The sequence below is a fragment of the Gymnodraco acuticeps genome, unplaced genomic scaffold (genome assembly GCF_902827175.1).
Source record: "Gymnodraco acuticeps unplaced genomic scaffold, fGymAcu1.1, whole genome shotgun sequence".
Classification (NCBI taxonomy): Eukaryota; Metazoa; Chordata; class Actinopteri; order Perciformes; family Bathydraconidae; genus Gymnodraco; species Gymnodraco acuticeps.
The window spans coordinates 1,265,107-1,286,250 of record NW_022990135.1 but is presented as its reverse complement, the minus strand read 5'-3'; the positions used below and the strand labels follow the sequence as shown (position 1 = coordinate 1,286,250).

General features: G+C 41.5%; 1 protein-coding gene across 5 annotated transcripts; it reads left to right on the top strand.

The window, feature by feature from the left end:
- Nucleotides 1-2,029: 2,029 nt before the first annotated feature.
- Nucleotides 2,030-20,519, top strand: LOC117546702 (sodium- and chloride-dependent GABA transporter 2-like). 5 transcript variants are annotated; one of them, XM_034217037.1, is made up of 15 exons: nucleotides 2,030-2,138; nucleotides 10,940-11,184; nucleotides 11,570-11,704; nucleotides 13,407-13,547; nucleotides 13,628-13,718; nucleotides 13,807-13,939; nucleotides 14,705-14,839; nucleotides 15,001-15,104; nucleotides 15,509-15,633; nucleotides 15,729-15,841; nucleotides 16,062-16,199; nucleotides 16,375-16,477; nucleotides 18,094-18,194; nucleotides 18,290-18,460; nucleotides 18,594-20,519. In XM_034217037.1, the coding sequence occupies exons 2-15, from the start codon at nucleotides 10,971-10,973 to the stop codon at nucleotides 18,738-18,740; spliced, it is 1,851 nt and encodes a 616-aa protein (XP_034072928.1). In that variant the 5' UTR covers nucleotides 2,030-2,138; nucleotides 10,940-10,970; the 3' UTR covers nucleotides 18,741-20,519. The 5 variants fall into 5 exon arrangements, with proteins under 5 accessions (XP_034072928.1, XP_034072930.1, XP_034072929.1 ...); XM_034217039.1 differs by lacking the exon at nucleotides 2,030-2,138 and adding an exon at nucleotides 6,382-6,496; XM_034217038.1 differs by lacking the exon at nucleotides 2,030-2,138 and adding an exon at nucleotides 9,812-9,887.
- The last annotated feature ends 625 nt before the right edge of the window (nucleotides 20,520-21,144 follow it).

Here is a 21,144-nt window from a genome sequence, read left to right as displayed (position 1 = left end):
GTCTTCCCAGCTCTCCTTACAATCCGCAGATTTTTCCAGAGGAATGTGAACAGGCTGCAGTCGTTGAGCCTCTTTGTTGTTTTCTGCTCGGGTACCCAAATGTACCATTAGGACCCTCTCCTCCATTAAATAAGTGGTTGTTGAAAGCTGGCGGCTGTAATAAAGGAAATCTCGGATGCTTGTAAATATTTCACAGGTGTGCACACAGACTGCTCAGTGTCATAATAACTGTTTGCAACACATATTGGACAGAGGCTGGATGAAGCAATGTTGTAAATATCATCATGTAACAGGGACATGACTAAGTTCAATCTTATCTCAAATACTGGCCTGGTGGAATCAGGCTTTTCTGCCACATTGTGTTACTTTTCAAGATATCCTGCAGGAATTTAAATGTGTATTGTTCTTGTTCGTCTTCTTCTACTTCTAGTTCTCCTTTTTCATCGCTTTCATCACTTAATTTGTTTCTTTTTTTTATCAATGGAAAATTGCGGCATGTGTTAATGCTGACCATCCATCATGCATAACATCATTAAGGAATGATGCAACTCATCCCCTACTTTAAAAATTAGCCACGCGTGTTGGAATGGGAGTCATTTATAATGCAACGGGATACAATGTAGCATATTCAAAACAGGGTGTTAGGAGGCCTATATGTGTGCAGAAAACTTGCTAATATGACTTCTTCTGTTTAATCCGCATACAGTTACAAGTTTTTTTTGTGGAAGCCCGAGGTGCTGTGGAAAGGTTAGTCATTGCAATGCATTCTTGACGGGATTGAAGGCTAAAGCAAACAATTTGACCACATAATAATTGCCATGTTTTTCCCCTTTCCTCCTCTTTTCCTTTTTTTGTTGACCAACCCCGCATATTTTCCTTTCTGTAACCACAGTGCATGCCAAATAGGTTTTTACATAACGGCCTGTCCATCGTCATTCAACTCTTTGACCCTGGAAGACCAGACAGAAGGACAAAAAGGGATTATTGCAGTACGATCTTGGTCTCCCTATATTTTGGAGGCCAAAAGTCAATTTCATAATGGAATTTGGACCAAAAAATCTATGTTACTCCAACACAAATTGCAACAATAAACGCTGTTAAACAAGATAATCCAATACAACCACAAGTTAAAGCCTCAAATATTACACTTAAGACAAATTGGAGCAACATTTTGTTCTCTAAAAAAGACGGTAGTAAGGAATTGGCTTGATCACACAACGGACAAACTTGGACTGGTACTTTAATGCTTTTTATGCTGCCTATTGCTCCAATCACTAGGAAGGGTTATTGCAGAGGCCAAATGTAACTTTGTGTGATGTTAAAGAGGATTGATTTTGAAGCCTGCATCTCCTTTTCCATATTTTTGCAAGACACTCGTCATTTGAAGAATTTGAGAATGTTTGCGCATGTTTAGGAAATAACTCCCTCAAGGACTTGTGTCTGTGTTGCACAAAAGTCTGACCTCTGAAAAACATACCAAATAATTTAATGTTGAGACAACATAGCCAGACAACACAAGATACCAACTCGTAGCAGAGGTTATGTGAAGTTTTCCTACAGGAATGAGACAAAGATACAGAGAGCAGACAGTCTCAATGTCCACAGGAAACTTCCACAAGCATTGTGAGCGAGTATGCTAATGTTAGCATTGAGCTAGAAGCATTTCACATCATCTGAGTGACTGTAGACTCTTAAATCCCACGTTTGTATTCTTTGTATGTCGAAATGAAGTATATTGGTAAAATTATACTTTCACTGCTTGACATATTCCATGCAAAGTAAAAGTTGCCAAGTCATCCTGATTTTGTGAAAAGTGCACGCTGTAGGATGACATATGCTGTTGCCAAGTCATCATCAGCGTTTGTACACTCATGCATTTAGAAATGCCACTATTCATTATCATATAAACTGTTTTGTCATCGACCTCCTTGCGTCATCGCAGAGTGTTTTAACCGAGACATTCCAACAATACAGAAAATCATGCTGTAGATTGCACAACTCTTTGTCGAGTCAACATTCTGCCTATTACCTGAAAGAGCAGCTCCTCCCGCCTTACCTGTAGGCACTTTATTGCTCCCCTGCACCGACTAGGGCTAACACCTGAGAGGACATCAGAGACCAGTGTCTCCTTTCCACTGGTAAGTGCAAGATACATATGTGTTTGTCAGTGTGTCTATATTTAAATGTATATCACATTAAATCAAGTCTATTGCTGTATGTACAGTGTCGTGAGTCATGTGTGCAGACCACTGTTCGCTGTGTGCTGTTATATGATAGAAGGTAATATAGCAATAAAATATATGCACATTTATGGTCTAAGGTTAAAGCAGTATTCATATATATATACATATCCATATATATATACTGTATACATAGTATACATCTTTCAGAGTGTTGCTTTTTTGCATTTAAATTGTTTTTAGTTTTTATTTGTACTTGTTTTATGGTGTGTGAGCTGAGCTGTGTTACTTTTTTGTATGCTTTGTTTTATCTATTTGCCTGTACAGCACTTTGGTCTGGAGGTTTAAAGTGCTTTATAAATAAAGTTGTATTGTATTCAAATGACTTATTCAAATTGAAGGCAATATGATAATACTCCTACACTCAAATACAGGGTGCAATATGAAGTAGTACTAATTTAGCAGAAAGGCTGCTGTCCGTCTTGTACAATTATTTATTATTATTGATAAAGTATGATATTGTAATGATGTGCTTGGTTTTGGTGGAGATATAATTGTTGACATTTTTTTTTATCTGATCAATTGTTTCATATGTAAAAGGTTCATATGAAAAATACAAAATATTGAAATAGATGTAGGGAGGTAAAAGGAAGAATATCTTTCTGAAATAAAAGTATTAGGTGCGTTAATGATAGTACAAGCGCCTCAAAATTGTATTTAAATGAGCATTTCCACAGGTATCGCTTGACACACCCAGTAATTATAGTTACCGCTGAAAAAAAAGCATTCTATTCACCACTTAACCTGATATTTGACACCAACTTCTGTGAGTCACTGCTGTCCGTCTGTTGTAACATACCATATCCCTTTCTGGCTCTCTGGCACTGAGCCAACACCTGCATGACACAGCACAATGTTACTACTAGTATCAACTACAGTAACAGGGAAGCCACGTGATGAAGGGCCGAGGTTCATGAATGCTAACAATAAACTAGAGTTCAGTCAGGGATTGCATACGTTGATCATTGAAACTCATGGACAACAACAATACAAGAGATTTGAACGTTTCAAAAATACACTTTGACAGGTTTAGTGATGACTTGACTTGTTTTGTTCAGCATGATGATGAGCAATCTCCACACATCAACACCACTCTTTTAATAATGAAATCTCCAGATTGTGATTCTCACTTAGTAACCCATGTAGTTTGTATTTCGAGAAGTCGTTTTGTTTCTATTGATGTTGCACATTTAAATGCTTCATCAATGTTCCAACTTGCTGCTGTAAATCAGCACCAGCCATTGTTGTTGTTGTTCAGTTTTGCCACATGGTTTCTAGAGTGTAAACAAGTGTTTCATTCACCTCCACGCCCTGCTTCACCTCGTGCTACTACAGCATGATGTCACCGGTGTTACAGCACGCGGGTTTTACTTGTGGTCCCTGTTTAGCCTCATGGACTTTGTATCGCCTGCCAAAGCCGGACACAGATGTTTCCAACCCTTTCTTGTGATCCGGCCACAGTGCTGAGGCAGCTCCTTGGATTTGGCAAATGCACTTTTCTGTCATCACCATGTGGCGGGATTTTGGCGTGCGTTGAGCAATAGGCCCCTTTGAAGCGTAGTTGCCAGGAGGATTTTACAGAATAACTGAAACCAGTCATATGGCCCCAGTTTCCCCCCAACAGCACTGAAGAGTCTCCTTGTAGATCCACTGTCAATGGGACAAGGAGTTACCTGAGGCTTTGTGTTGTTTATGAACCATACATGTGTACAAATGGGCTAATATAGCAGCAGGGGGCTTGGTGTAGAGTTGTGACGAATGGAATTAAATATTACTCCAAGATAACATAATGACTGTCATCAAGACACAGCAATAAGAAAAGTTCCTTCAAAGTTTGGAGACAACTTTTTAGCGTGCCAGTGCCTCACCAGCCATGAACCTCACTGCAGAAGCGTATAGATATCTACGTTTTGTGTGCCCCACCACTTTTGTACATATAAAAACGCCACTGCGTGTGTCCATCGGGTTGTTTTATTGCACAACAAAATCATGTAAACATATTATGTAAATAACCCAATTTGTGTTCTGTGAAACTGAAAAGGATATAATATATTATTTTGAAGGCGAGTTGACAGGAAGTTGTTGTTGTTATGGAAACAACATTACGGAGAAAACGTAATATTTTCTACATATAAAGACGGATAAAGTAAAGAACAAAGTCGGAAGATATCAGTACAGTATCATAGTACTTTAACATAATTATTTGTGTTACTTTCGTTGCAGTTGTATGTCTTAAATGTAATGTAAATGTTGCCTTCGTGTGTGGTTCGGGGCCATCTTCGTGCGAAATTCACAATTCCATATTCGTGTGTCCATCGGGTGTCAATTTCGGGACAGTGTGACAGGGGCTTTAAGACTTGCCAGGAACATAATACTGGTGCTGAAATTCAAAATATGTTTATTTAATGCAGTCAAATTGAAGGCTTTTGACGCTAATAAATGTCATAATAAGGCTTAAAGACTCCTACACTTTGCCATGTGTGTTATTTGTAACACGCTTCAGTTTTGTTCCTGTAACATGGGCTGGTCAGCAAATCCAGGGGCCCCTCCACAAATCCCCAGTGGAGCAGTGTGGCCCTTAGAGCCCCTTGACCGAGGCGCTTAACCTCAATTAAGTCTCCCGGCGTCCAAGCGTATAAAACGCCTGGCTGAGGAATTCAAAAATCTCCCATAAGTTAGAGCTGCCAAGCGCACAATGAAATAACCAAATGGGGTTATAATGGGTGCGATGGCCTGTAATGATATAATTACTTCGCAGGTAGCCCACAACGTTGCCACAATGCCGGTAAATTATAATTTTTGGGGTATAAAATCGTAACTTCCTTCCAGTTAATTCATCAACCTCCCTTCAAAGTTAGATTCCCGCAGAGTTTTCTTTCTCCCTGGGGATGAAAAACAGGAGTCTTTGTATTTGCTGTCAGTCGTGGTGGAAAGGGAGCGGGGGGGGGGGGGGGGGGGGGGGGGGGGGGGGGGGGCTTATTATTTGATGTTTTGAGATAATCCAGCACTGCATTCCTCCCTGGGGCAACCACAGCCCAGAGTGTGAAGCTCTGGGACTTTAAACTACATTAGATGCTTTAATAACTATACAGCTGACTTAACTTGACTTCCACACTGATTCTCTTTTTTTACTTACCAAACTGTAACTTGAACAGGTATAAGTGTTCCTTTGTTCCGCTGTCAATCAAGCTGCTGAACAGTCAGAAACAATTGTGATTATGCTGTGTAAGGAGTTGTTGGGAGGTGCAATGTTTACAGTGTAGTTTGTGCAATCGAGAAGGTTAAATAGGGGAAGTGCATTATGTGTAAATAGGTATGGACACAATAGGGAAAAGTGCAATATTTGATTATGTATGATGAATGCAATAGGGATATGTGCAATAGGGAAAGTGCTGTACCTGTATGTTTCTTGTTTGTTTCTTTGCCATGTGATATGTAATCTCTGTTCTTTATCTATGACTGATTGACCTGAATGTTTTATGTGTATTATCTCGATGCCCAAGACAAATTTCTCCTAAGGGAGACAATAAAGCTCTATCTTATCTTATCTTACTTTTCTCTCTAGTTATCCACAACAAATCACATTTCCAAAAATACCTATAGATTCAAAACATAATCAAATGTATGCCCGGTGTAAATAGCACTATCTACTATGGATACCTGGGTGCATGTGTCTCTGCCATGCTGTAAACACCACAGGTGCAAATAGCATTGTTCACTATTGACACCCGGGTGCAAATAGCATCTGCCTTATAAAATTAATGTAGTTTTTACTTAGCTAAAGCATTAACAAAGCTGCTGTCATGGAGAGCCGCTGTGATTGCCCTCTGTATAATGTGCGCTACACAGGACATATTTTCGTATAGTAGTATGCATATAGTGATCCCCTCTGTCTAATGTGCTCTATACATATTGTGCAATATTTTAGATATAATGTACAGTTGTGTCAAATATAGATATCACATGGGCAAACCAAGATGTTCTGTTCACACAAAATGGCCATTGTTTATGATGGAAACGACATGTTGGACGACTATGACTCCCATGATCGTTTAGCCCCTATCTTCAGGCTCAGTGATCGTCAGGAATCCTGTTTTCCCTCTGAGAGTGTGTTTCAACACAGACGAAAACCGGTTTGCCTAAGGGAGAGCAACAGTGTGCTCGCTTTCCTGTAAAATGATGTGAACGAACAAGGTCATAATTAATCCATCTCATTAAGGCGCTACATTGAGGCTTAGAGGGAATCCACGTTAACGGTAAGTTCAGCATAAGGACAGGCATCGTAGTGAGTCACAGATTCTCATAATGAATTGTTTTATCCTCCATTTTGCGTGATTTGATCTTATATTAATTTGTGCAACTATGATGTGGGGGTATAAAAATGTTGTGCAATGTACCCTAGAAACATGTTGAGGCTTGTTTAAAACTAAATGACTTATTTTACCATCCCAGGAAGCAACATGTTCAATCTAAGTAGTATAAATTCAGGCAAAAACATCTCTATTTCAAAATGTTTTGCCCAGATTAACCTTTTTATATCACAAAATGCAAGTGTTATTTCCAGAAAAATGTAAACTTCTTTGGGTTAATGCAGTGAATACAAGCCTCTATTTGTAGTTATCCTAAACAGCTAAATTAACTTAATTTTCGATACAGAGAAAAGATCATTATTTTATAAATAACATCCTTCATGTATTTTTTTGTTTTAGTTTTGGCTCAAGCATGATAGGATTTTCTGTCATGTGTGTTTAGCTCCGGTTTGTAAGTGAAATCAATTACTTATTAGTCATTCTTATTAAAAAGTAGAACAAATCCCTTTGAAAATACGTGTGAGAATGAAAATGGCCATTCCTCACAGCTCGTATTGTTGACAGGCTTATCTTTCACTTTGCATTCAAACATGCGGAAGACATTTTCATGGAAACTTTATTTGTCAAAGTTGTCAAATGAAATATAACGAATCGAATCATATTAAGACCTACGTTTCCAGTGGAGCCACACACATCTCACAGGTCTGCCCACTGTGGTTAAAAGACTCACGTAGGGAATTGCCCCTTAAAAACATTCCCATAAAATCTCCAGGGAAGATTATCAGCAGCAAATATCTTGCCTACCACAAGCCTCGGGGGAGTCTTGTACAGTGTGGACATAAGGCCAGAGGTTACATTTAAAAGACTCTTCTTTTACAAGGTATGTTTTTCACATAGGTTGAAGAGGAAAGGGGGTTAAGCCGCAGGAATGTTTACCTGTTTAGGACATGGGAAGTAGAGTATGGGAAGGTCTGAAGTGAACGTGCTCTTTTAAAAGGGGTTCAAACGAGGCAAGAAGACCACTTACACTTTTAACAGTTTGCCTGACCTGAAGGCAGCAGATTAACTTCTGAGTGCAGGAAAACAGAATTATCCTGCAGATATTAGATTACCTTCACCTTTCTGGTCTGATAGATGGCGGACTGTAATCAGATAAATGGCGTTGTGTTGTCAAACATTCACTCTGTTGAGGTGTTTCACTTGGTTGTTATTGCACTCAATTTAAGCCCTTTTTTCAAACTTCATGTGCATCATACAATACCACTGTTTATCAGGCCATTCAACTACATCTTCTTGTAGTGTTTTGTATATAGAGATTGCGCTATTCTTTAACATGTTGCTTCCTATAAGAACTTGCCGTTATACAACAGGATAGACGCATGTGACGACGTTCACAATGCATACCATTGTATATCAGTGACCCACTGCCCTTGCCCTGGATGCCAGACACAAATAAAAGCGGCCGTAAAGCACGCAGAAATTGTGTAAGGCTATGCCTGGTCTGAGTTACATGCCATGGCAACACGTTTACAGGCGCTGCAGGTTCGTCAGGATGGAACAATGGCGACTGTATTGAAGGGTCCTTAGCGCTGGATTTTTATTTGGCCCCTGGGAGGCAAAGCAGACTCTGCGTTTGGAGAGCAGTCGTGTAAGTGGAGTGCACACGTGAAGGAATTTGTGCATTGTATATGATTGCAAGACTTTTTACCACTTCCTGACTCTTGGCCCTTGACTTTTAGGTTTTTTTGGTGGGGGATTTATTCTACTAATGAAGGGGACAGAAGTCATTTCTGACATGCATTCATAGAGGGATTGTAAGCTGTACATAGAAATGGTGTAACTTAAACAATTTAGTAAATCAGTTCTTAAGCTTGATGGATGTCATTTCCATTACACAAAGGAAAATGGAACATTTGCTTCTTATATCATGATATCATTTTTTTTAGCGCTGGTGCTTTGTTTGGTACATTATGTGCTCTGCTTGTTGACGGTTTGTATTGGTGGGTATTATAACTTTATTACATATTAAAAGGACAAGATGTCCCGTTCTCGCTATTGTTGTAGGCAAGGCAAAGCAAGTCAAGGCAAAGCAAGTTTATTTATATAGCACCTTTCAACACAAGGCAAGTCAAGGTGCTTTACAAAAATGAAAGACATTCAAGAATAATAATAATATCATTCTGTCTTTTAAAAGGTTTGAGAAGAACAACACAATAATGGTGATTGTCCAAGTCCAAACACATGTATGCATGTGTGCATATATCTACAAGTCAAGAGGACAATGATTACTTTTGCATGTGATTCAAACACCTACTAATATAACCTAATATGTCCATGCAGTGGAATGTAATTTATGAATGGAGCAGAGTACTAGCTGGAGCCTTTTTTTTTTACTGTGGCTATAAATGCTCAGCTGAATGAGCACAGGCAATGACACAGCCCATAAAATGGGCTAAAAGCAGCTGGAGTTGGTCTAAATGGTTCAGACGCCGAGACCATTTACAGGACAGAGTCCACAATAGGGACCTAAAGTCTCAGCAATGGCTGTTATGCATAAAATAAACTAGTCTGGTGATTTTTTTTTTCTGCCTGAATATATAACACAGCATGTGCTAATCTTGGAAAAGATTAGCATACATAGACACATCCAAATAAAATAACAGAACACAATTACAATTCATAAATACTATAAATGCAAAGATTCAAAACCAAATATTTAAAATAAATTCACGCACATTATTGAGAAATAATGTATTATTATTCATATTATTATAACTGTTATTTTAATATAATTATTATTATATCTATCTTAAGATGATGGTGGCAAGTAAAGTGCATTTATTCAAAAAATAAATCAGCTCCACCTTAACAGGGTATTATTATTATTATCATAATAATAATGATATACTTTTAGTACTTTAAGTAGTTTTTTATTTTAATACTTTTGTATTGTTATTAGTTATAATATAAAGCAAGTTAAGCATAGATTAGCATTAGCAAACAAATGGTGTGGTTGTGTAAAACTCACTTCACTTAATTGAGTACATTTACCAGCTGCCAGGGGTTATTACTATTATGATCATTATAATCTGCAAATATTTGTTAATACTTTGGGATTTTTATTATTTATCATTTATAAAAAAGTTCATTACAATTGCGTAAATATTAGTTCTTATGTAAAACAAATAATAATCTTGTTTTGTGGATCTGAATTGTCATCGTTGAATAACGTTTGTATTGCTGTTTGGCATCCACGCGTCAGACTGGTCAGGATTAACCCATCTGACAGATAGTGAGGGGGGTGTTTGCGGTGCAGGGAACTACAGGAAACACTGAGGTAGGAAAAGCAATGTCGAATTCTCTGCGATGTATCGTTTCATAAGTCATAGCAAGTGAATATTTAACAACAGGTTACCTGTTTTTCAATTCATATTTTTCATTTATTTCGATCATAATTTCAACACTCCTCCGCAGAGATAGCGTAACCGTTAGAAAGTGTTACATGTGTAACCTACGACGAACTGTATGGATAACAGGACCTGTAAATTAGCCCATGTGTTGCTAGCATGTCGTTATCACGGCATATCATTTTAATATATATCTCATTCATTATTTGTCGATGAAAATGAAGGGTTGCTTATGAAAGCCGGCTCGTGGTCGTTGCATCACATGGCACCGAAGGGGGAGAAGGAGGGAGAGAGAGAGTGACTGAGACGAGGTAGCCTACATAAACGTTCACAACTATTTTTTTTTTTTTTTAAAAAACGTCCTCAGCAACCCCTGCTGCAACCCCTGCTTCCATATGGAATTGAAACAATGGAAATAACATAATATGAAAGACAAAGCACATAAAAGGTATGTCTGCTTTTGTTCTAAACGTAGCCACATATAAAATAACAACAAAAGTGCGATAGGGGGGATATAATGACATTTCTACATGCAGAAATACAATGAGGTAAAGTCATTTAAGCAAATAAAGTAGTAGAAAAAGCATCAATAATGGCTCAGTTCCAATTTGTGAAATGCAGCTTGAATTACACCTGTTATTGTCTGACTGCATTAAACATCTTAAGTTTTAAAACAGTGTGTATTTTATGAAATAGTGTTGTGAGAAATATAGCCTTCAGGCAGATGGTAAAGCAGAAATCATCAAAATTGGTCCTTGAGAGTTCTGCAGGCTGCAGATAAAGGACGCACACCCATGTAAATTCGTCCTTGAGACACACATGACAGATAAGTGAAGAAGCTAGACCAACTGTCAGAAAAAACACCCAAATTCTTGTTTAACAACCCGACTGCATAGATGTGAGTGAAACTTGCCTCGTGCTCCTTTTCTGTTTCAACTTCATCTGACAACTTATGCATACTATTGTTTTTTCTTTTATTCAGGGGTGTGTGTGTGTCTCTGCCACAACCAGTGATGACCGACCAGCTGCCTCCACAGCAAGGAGACCCACTGCTGAATACATTCCACCAAGGGAGCCTCCCCAACGGGATAAAAGCCTCCAAAGACGGCCTCCATGCCAGGGGACAGTGGGCCAGCAAGGCGGAGTTCCTCCTGGCCGTGGCGGGTCAGATCATCGGCCTGGGCAACGTCTGGAGGTTCCCTTATCTCTGCTACAAGAACGGAGGAGGTAAAGTGTTAGGGAGCAGGGAGAAATATGTTCCTATTTATTATGGGGTGTCTGGGTCCGCGGGTGTTTTTTTTCTTGTCACTGCAAGTGTTTTAGGACAGAGTGTGTCGTATGCCGTAAAGCCCCCTGAGACAAAGGTGTAATTTGTGATATAGGCTGTTCAAAAAATGTAAAAAAAGATTGGTTGATTAGTTGACTTGGGATGAAAATGTGCAAGGTTTTTGTTAGAGCTGGGGATAATTGTATTTTTACACCTATGATATATATTCTCATAAATGTGTTCATAACACTCATTTTTTGTATTAGTCTGTCAAACTGTGGTAGTTATTGTGTTGAATGCAATCATAAGACAGCACCTTCTGTTTGTGTGTGTGTGTGTGTCCAGGTGTGTTCTTCGTGCCCTACATGTTGTTCCTGGTGCTGTGCGGGATCCCCCTCTTCCTCCTGGAGACCTCACTGGGACAGTTCACCAGCCTGGGGGGGGTCAGCGCCTGGAGGAAGATCTGCCCCTTATTTGGAGGTACGCGGATCTAATTATGTCATCTGTAGACGTTTTAAGCCTGCAGTGTGTGCTGTTGCTTTGCATTTTGTTACATGCACCTAGCTACGTTTATGGCTGTCACATAAGATATTCTCTGAGGTTAAAATAACAGATGTATGTTAAAAAGAACATTTGAAAAAGCCTGTTTGGTTCTTCCCGTGTTTTTTGCCCCATTTACCCTCCGTACTGATGCAAGCGCTCAAAGCATTCCTCGATCCACATCGATACAAAACCCATGTTTACAATCTGACACCAATCAGGATACTTGGCATGCCCTGCCAGCTGCATGCGTGTGCAGCACATATTCAATCTCAACTAGTTTATCAAAACAACTCAAGTGTGCAGAAGGCCTGCCAATAAAAACACACTTAGAAGTTGCATCATTTGGTTTTGTGCTATCCAAACAATGCATCACAGATTAACTTTACACACCATCAAACCAGGGCAGCAGTACCGGCTGTGATCAATGCTTTATTGGAGAATTAAAAAAAAGAGTTATGTAAGGTGCAGCGGATCCAAAACCTTGAGGGTGGAAGAAATGTATTGGTATGGATGGTGGACATGCAATGCAATGTCAGCCCATACAGGAACCACAGAGGACTTTGATCAGTCATTATAGGTGCAGCAGAATGACAAATTAGGGGTTACATTATATGAATACATGCTGCACTGAATTATTTTTGCTGTGATTAAGAAATATTCAACTTTTTAACACATCATTCAAATAATGAAGTCCAGAAAACACCACAATGTTGAGTTGGTGTGCAGGTGCAGCAGTAGCACGCCACTGTGACCACCTGGGAAACACATTGTAAACAGAATATGTTGCCTTTATTTGCCTTGTTTAGTGACAAATAGGTGCTGCTCATATGGCACGCAGATGCTCAAACACAGGTTACCAGTATTTTGTGACAGATTATTGTAGAAAGACCATGTGTTTTAGCGCAGGGATGAGTTATGCTAAGAATACGCGGCATGTCCTTGAGCAATGTGTTTGTATACACTCAAACAAAGAGCTGCTTCTGTAAGAAACCCTCACATGTAATATGGAATCATCAGATCGAAGCCTGCATTTCATTAGAGGAGACCACAGCCAGCCATTTGTCTCGGCAAACAGCCCACGCGCTCTAACCCATTAAAAACCTCACAAGACTAGTCATTCTTCCGTAATGAAGATATACTAGATGTGGGCTGCAAGTCGAGTGTCTCAATGAATGGATGCTTTCATGTGAAGCTCTTGGAACTGATAATAGAAAATGCTTTGAAGCTTGTTTATTTGTGTAAGTGCACCGCACATCAGCTGACGATACGATCTGCCTGTGTAAATCATCTCACCCTCTATCTGTATGTCTGGCTGTAGCATGATTTGCTGGCAGATTGAATCTACCAAATATGTATTCATGATTAATTACTCAGAATGACGAATCATAAACACATGAGTTTCTGTAAAAGGAGTATCCACAAAGGAGTACAGATGCTTTAAGCCAGATTTGAACAAATACTTGATTTCCCTCTCCAGTCCCAAGGGCAGGCACACATAACAATTGCATATAATCTATCACACGGACATTTATAAAACATATCAAAGTACAGATCTTTAAAATATAGTACAGTACAAATATAATATTGCATCTCAGCTGAAAACTCATAACACAGTGAATGAATGATGGTGTCTCTGCAGGTCTGGGCTATGCCAGCCAGGTGATGATCCTGCATGGCTGTGTTTACTACATCGTCATCCTGGCCTGGGCCCTCTTCTACCTCTCCCACAGCTTCCAGGCGGTGCTGCCCTGGTCGCACTGCAACAACACGTGGAACACAGGTCAGTAAAGACAGCAAATACCTTTTTTTTGTTGTCATTTTGAGTCCGCTGTGTACAACCTGCTGTGTGTTCCCCTGCAGAGGCGTGTGTGGTGTTTGAACGCCACAACCAGACAACCATCGGGAGCAGCCTGCCAGAGAACGCCACCTCTTCCGTCATGGAGTTCTGGGAGTGAGTGTAGCTCGGTTTCTTACCTCTTTGTAGTGTAATTGATCATGCATTGACAGTGTGTGTGTGTGTGTGTTCGTTTGTGTTGTAGGCGAGAAGTACTCCGTCTCTCCAGCAGTTTAGACGAGCTGGGTCCAATCAGCTGGAAGCTCGCTCTGTGTCTCGCCATCGTCTGGCTGGTGTGTTACTTCTGTGTGTGGAAGGGAGTCAAGTCTACGGGAAAGGTGAGCGGAAAACACACCGACCTCATCACCCGCAAACCCAAATGTGCGTTAAAACTCCTACTCCACTCCTGTGACTTAACACTTTCTGAACATGTAATTATCTTTTTATAAAAGTCCATAAATAGGAGATTAAACAGTTGGTATTCACTTTGAATCCAGCCCAGTCTTGGTATACGGCCCATAATATGAAAAAATGTAATTTCCTTACTGAGAATTCTGCTTTTAATTGCAAAAAAATGTTTCCTGATTTAAGCTGCAGCCCGCCAAGCATAATGCAACGGAGAGACGGTGTAAAATAATCTTTATACCCTAAACAGAGACGTTTGCTGAAAGGTTGTCTCCATTAACACAATCCAGACGGCTGTACATGAATCTTCTTTTTATTTCCCTATCTCTGAGTGCAGAGAGTACAAGGTCATAAAAACAGCGGTGTCCCTGGAACTGGTAGCCTCTCAGGAGTTTAACACAAGGGCTTTTCATCAGAGCTGTGTGACTGAGTGGAGGCAAGGTGAGGGCCCTCGTCCACATATTTAAAGGGGCCGTATTATTCCCTTTCCTGTAGTGTTCTTTCAACACTGCAGCAGTATAGATCCTCGTGTCACTGCCACCATCCGTCAACAGGTTTTAAGACTCCATCTTTCCTGGGTTCCCTCCTTTAGTATTTCTCTGCTCTGTTAGAGGACCTCACCAGAATCGTCCCTGCTGTTTTCTTCCGTCTCCGTGCCGTCCTCCTCACCACTTCCTCTCCCCCTGTGTGAATTGCAGGTGGTGTACCTGACAGCCACCTTCCCGTACGTCATGCTGTTTGTGCTGCTGATTCGCGGGGCCACGCTGCCCGGAGCCACGCAGGGCATCATCTTCTACCTCAAACCCAACATCACCCGCCTGGCAGACCCACAGGTACACACACACACACACACATACTGTACAGTTATTATAAACTTTGCCAGGCCCTAATACTCTTCTCTACTGGACAGAGTGCAGGGCTTTGGGGGTTTGATTCATCTTTTCTGGCTTTCATTTCACCTCAGTGTTAATGCATGTTTCTTCTCTTTCTCTAGGTATGGATGGATGCAGGTACCCAGGTATTTTTCTCATACGGAATCTGTTTGGGGAGTCTCACGGCCCTCGGCAGCTACAACAAATACAACAACGACTGCTATAAGTGAGACCCTTTTGTCACACACACACACACACACACACACACACACACACACACACACACACACACACACACACACAGACTGAAATGTAAGATGTAAGCTCCCGCTGGTCAGATGGCTTCCAGGAGGAATGGCTGGAATGGAGAGAGAAAACACACTGATACAGCCACACCTAATGAAAAGCCCTCGCTGCCATGTTTCCCACACTCTGTAGACACACACGCACACACACACACACACACAGAAAGAGCCAAGCACTAAACCCTTGGCTTGGATTTACTGTACCACTCAACAGCGCCACTATACATGACCAAAAACCAAGTGGATTCTGTTACAGGCCCTTTTCAAAGTGTACTTCCTCAAGTTGTGTCTTCCTATGACGCGTTTTGTTCCTGTTGCCCTCCAGGGACTCTTTCCTCCTGTGCCTCCTGAACAGCATCACCAGTTTCCTGGCAGGTTTCGCCATCTTCTCCGTGCTGGGCTTCATGGCTGAAGAGCAGGGGGTGGACATAGCCTCTGTGGCCCAGTCAGGTGAAGTGAGGCCGGGGTGGAAACAGCAGAAGGAAGTCTGTTGATTCTGTTTAAATATCTTAATATTAAATGTGTACATTTTGTCATCCTCTCAGGGCCTGGCCTTGCCTTCATTGCCTACCCGAGAGCGGTTGCGATGATGCCTGTACCCCAACTGTGGGCCGTGTGCTTCTTCCTTATGATCATCATGCTGGGGCTGGACACACAGGTACACACACACACACTGATGAATCACGTGATGTAGTATGTAAAGTGCAGGAGCCGTTTCCTTAGTAACTTAATATGTGTGTTGTGTGTCTTCATTAACAAATTGGAGTGTGTTACTTCTGCAAGACGGGCTTTTGGCTTAAGATACATGTTTTTTACTGAAACCATTTTCACAATTGTTCACTACATGCAGTATCCCCCCCCCCCCCTCTGTCCCTCAGTTTGTGAGTCTGGAGGCCCTGATGACGTCGGTGACGGACCTGTACCCTAATCTGATCCGACGGGGTCACCGCAGAGAGCTGCTGCTGCTCTTCATCTGCATCATCTGCTTCCTGCTCGGCCTGGTCATGGTCACGCCCGTAAGTCACATCTCTTACCTTTACCCCTTATGTTTGCCTGCTCTGGGGCGCTTCAACATTGGCTTATTTTGCCACTGCAAGTTTTGACAACACTGCTAGTGCTAAACCAGAAGACCTGACACAAATTATTTGAATAATGTAATTTCCTCTCTCTTGTGTGCATGTCTGTGTCCAGGGGGGTCTGTATGTGTTCCAGATCTACGACCATTACTCCTGCAGTGGAGCCAGCCTGCTGCTGCTCTCCATCTTCCAGTCGCTTGCCATCGGCTGGATATACGGTACAGACCTCATCTCCCCTCCTCTCCTTACCACCTTCGTTACCTTTTCTCCTTGCTAATCGTCTCCTTTTATTCTCACCTTTCCCCCACCTTTAATTGTCCTTCTTTATTCTCATATAGTCCCCTTTCATTTGAATAGTGTCTCCGCCTGTACAGCCTCAAATGTTCTCTGATGTCTTATTTTTTACATACATTTTTACTCTCACTTAAGCACATTTTCAGGTATAAAACATCCTTCCTGACCATTTAATGCCTACATTTAATGAAATTCCTAAACACCGGAGCTTATTAGTCTAACAAAAGGCAGAATAAATCTTAGGTTGAGGGCTGTCAGTACACACAGAAAATACATAAAGACAGAATAGTGCCAAGAATTAATGAAAGCGGTTCCTAAAATCTGATTAACGCACACACTCCACTTCCTCCCCTCCTCCTGCATTCCTGTTGCAGCCAGTAGACAGTATATTAACATGGCTGCTGCTACCCGCTGTTGTAAGGAGACTGGCTCCTCGCCAGGCCCCTGTCTGTCTCCTCCAGGCCCTAAATCAGCCCCCGGGCCCCGTCGCCTCTCAGTCTCAGGCCGGCGGCCCCAGGGAGCTCCTATCCCAGCCAGACCTGGGGCTCTACAGCATTTACACAAAAAAGAAACATTGTTTGTTTAAGAGTGAGATGAAAGGAATGCGCCATGCATCAGGACAACGTAATAATAATGTTGAGAGATGATTAACGGAGCAGGAATTAAGACCCAGAGAAGGTGTGAGCAGTGCCAGCGCAGGTGATAACAAATGAGCTGTGTGTGTGTCTTTAATCAACTCCTCACAGCTCCTCATATCTGTTCAGAAACTAGACAAAAGTTAGACATGTACAAACCACAGACTGTCTGTGTCATGGCGAATACAGTCGCTGCTTTAATTCTGTCTTTAGGACGTTGTTGTGAGTTTGGACGGCGCAGATACAGGTTAGTTTAGCCTGATCTGATCGAATGGAGATCGCTCCATTCAGAGAACACGCATTTTAAAAGTGTTTCGCCTGCCGTCTTGTCTGCACACTTGTCAAAGCATGGTTTTTACTGACCGTTATCAGTATTTAGTTACTTCGGCATCATTTTGAAACGTGTATTACAATTAAATCACGGTAAAATCACTGTGGGATTTTTGTTTAGTTTTGAAAAATTCTTATGATGCTCTCTCCACAGGTTCTTTTTTTTTTTAGAATGGGACACCTACTTTTATAATCCTTTTTCTCACTGGATTGGAAGTTACATTTCCTTATCACTTCACTTCCCTACTGTCATTGTACTACTACTACTACTACTACTACTACTACTACTACTACTACTACTACTACTACTACTACTACTACTACTACTACTACTACTACTACTACTACAACAACTGCTGCTTCATAGAAACAAAGAAATGTCACTTCAAAGTAAGGTTTTCTTTGCCAAGTCTATTTTCTTGTACTCAGTCGGACGGTGGTGGATATTGGCAGGAGACAGTATTCCAAGCATAGTGAGCCACTGCCACCAAAAACAACAAAGCAGTCATAATCCAGACCATGATTTCAAACCAAAGCTCTCGTGGTGAAGGAAATTCATTTTTTTTCGTCCACAGGAGCCGAGCGCTTCAGTTCCAACATCAGGGACATGACCGGCTATAGCCCCCTGCCCGTATTCAAGCTGTGCTGGAAGTACCTGACCCCGGCCGTGTGCTCTGTGAGTGACCCCCTCCCGCTTTATAGGGTGTAGTGTATATTCAAATACATTTTGTACTGATGCAAAAACTAACAACTCCTTCTTTATGCCCCCAGGCCACCTTTGTGTTCTCCCTGGTCAGCTGGTCTCCATTAAACCTGGGGAGGGGTCTGGTGGCTCCGGCCTGGGCCACAGCGCTGGGCTGGCTCCTCACGCTCTCCTCTGTCTCCCTGCTCCCCATCTGGGCCATCTACGCCCTGGCCACCACCCCGGGAACCCTGTCACAGGTAAACCCCTCCCTTTTATTCATGTACTACCATATCTCCCCCTCAAACCCTAACCCAAGTAAAAACTAGTATATCAACTTGTAATTAATTTCTTTAATCAACTAACTGTGACTTTTTGACCTCGCTCCCCCAGCGCTTCCATCGTCTGTGCAGCCCGGTTGAAATCTCCTCCCTGGCCCTCCACTACTCCCCCTCTGGGCCCCCCTACATCCCGGCCCTGCCTCTGAGAGAGAAGCAGAAGGAGCCCATCACAGACATCCTCCATGATCGTTTGACCTGAACAAAAAAATGCCGGACTTACATTGGATGCTGGTCAGCCAATCAGGTGTGGCGAAGGGTTGAGGTTGGAGGGTATCGCTGCTGGGTGCCAATTAGGGGCTGGCTCCCCATTTCTACACTTAATAAGTTTAAGCTGACCACAGAGGCCTGTCAAAAAAATTATTTGAATATGAACCTTTTACAGTTGAACCTGTTTACCACACATATCTGAATGTTTTTGCATATTTACCATCGTGCTGAAGTGGAACATCACACTTAAAGAGGCCCTTTAAAGGGGGTTTCCCTTTCCTGTAGTGTGTTCTATTGGTTTGAAATCCCAATGTTCCCTGCCTTAGACGCCTCCATTGGACTCCTTTGTTTACTTCCTGAATATAGTAACATCACTATGTAACACTCACACTTCTATTGGCTAGCGGTCCAACACATTGTACGTAATAGGCTAAGGGGCGGGACATCGCTAAGCGGTTGACCAATCACAACAGAGCTGGACAGCTAACCAATCAGAGCAGACTGGGCTCTGGTTTCAGACAGAGGGTGAAAAGAGGTGCTGCAGCAATGAGGAAAATAAAGAGCTTTTTGAACATTAAAGCATGGAGACATGTCACAGTAGAGACACTACATACTGATATGAACCTGACAATAATCATAAAAGGGCCCCTTCAATGCGAACGCCACCTGAATGCACTCAGCTTGCTTTACCCTTAGCACCTTGAAACCAGCAACCAATTATAAAACACAACACTCCTAAACCTTATCTGCTTCTTTTGAATCACTCGTAAACCATTTAATCACTACTCCCATCCGAGGCCCAGGAGGCTGATTCATTATGTTCTCTATTCCTAATGGCATTTCTGAGTGAGTTGGCCTCCCACTTTACTCTCTATGAGAGATCACTGCATGCTTAACATGTGTTGTTCTGCTCGGGTACTGCTCACCTACAATGACGCTAAGAGTCAGGCATTCACACAGTGATTTGCCCGGATTATTTTTCACCATTTCCTAGTTGACAAAATGATTGAACCTTTTCATATTATATTTATTCTTAAGGTAGAGTTGTTTTAACTTTTGTTTTGTTAACGGCTGTCTCAAATGCACAAGTCTAAATTGCAGTTACTGCTGAATAAAAGGCGTTATTACAATATCTCTGCACTGTACCAAAAAACAATTGACTATTTATCAACATGCAATCATGTGACAAAATCTGCATTTATTTACACAATATTGAAATATTGCTGCTGCTGCTGTGTAGACAACCAGTTATACATTTCTAATTCTAAGCCCAAACATAACACACTTATTTTTAAATAGCTGCCCTGTAGAGGACATGAAGAAATTGGCGCTATGCAGAGTAGGTATGTTTTTTTAGAAGAAAATGAATTGTGTGAATGTTGAAAAATCAAGTCTGTTTTGTAGAGTTGTGTTATCGAATCGCAGGAATAGACATTGCGTAAAATAATAATTGCATTACCTTTCATATATCATTAACTAGACTTTCACCTAGAGCTGAATGTATACTATTCACTAAATCCAGAAGGCTAAGTGACATTTCTTTTCTTTTTTTTAACATACATTTGAACACTGTTTTTCTTTGCACTGCCTTTCCACCTCTGAGACTTATTGCACCTGTTTTCTTTTCAAAGACTAGTTAAAATGCTCTGTTTACAGGTGTATACATATGGTGTATACATGTGCCTTTTATTTGACTTTCTTTTGTATGTGTACAATTATTGTCTTTTTTTAATGAACATATATATACTGTGAATACAAGCGTTGGTGTTGACTGTGTTTATTTATTGTGTGTGTATACCTGTAGTGGAGGCTAGCTGTCACCTGGGAGATGTTGCTTTTTCCCTTGGCGTCATGATAACAGATGCTAGGGACACACCTGGTGAGATGAAGGGGAAAAGGGAGAGTACACACACACTTCATCAGCCATCAACCATCACCAGAACAAGCGCTGTGATTGCCGCTCCGTTCATCTGGAGCGTTCTCCTCCTGATGGGAATTACTGGTGAAGGGATGGAGCAAGAGAGGAGTGTGTGTAGAGGCTGCATCACACACACACACACACTTAATAGAAACATGCAGTTATGTAAGGCCTCGGCCTGTCAATTAACCATATTGGATTTCCTCCCCTGCCAGCCACCATAGGAAGGGGGCGGATCCCACACACACACGTGGCTCGTCACGCGGGTTCACACACACAACTTGTTTTGGCCAATGCAGCCTGCTTTGCACGTGTGATCCGGGTTACTGTGTGTGTGGGGGGGGGGGGTTATGTCCATATGGTTGCTTTGGCATACATCTCGCTTTCAGATGACAGGGATTAAAAAAGAACCAATGAGCTGAGAGTGTCAGATTCAAAGAGGAGAGAGGAAGAGGGAGGGAGCGGAGGACCTAATTTC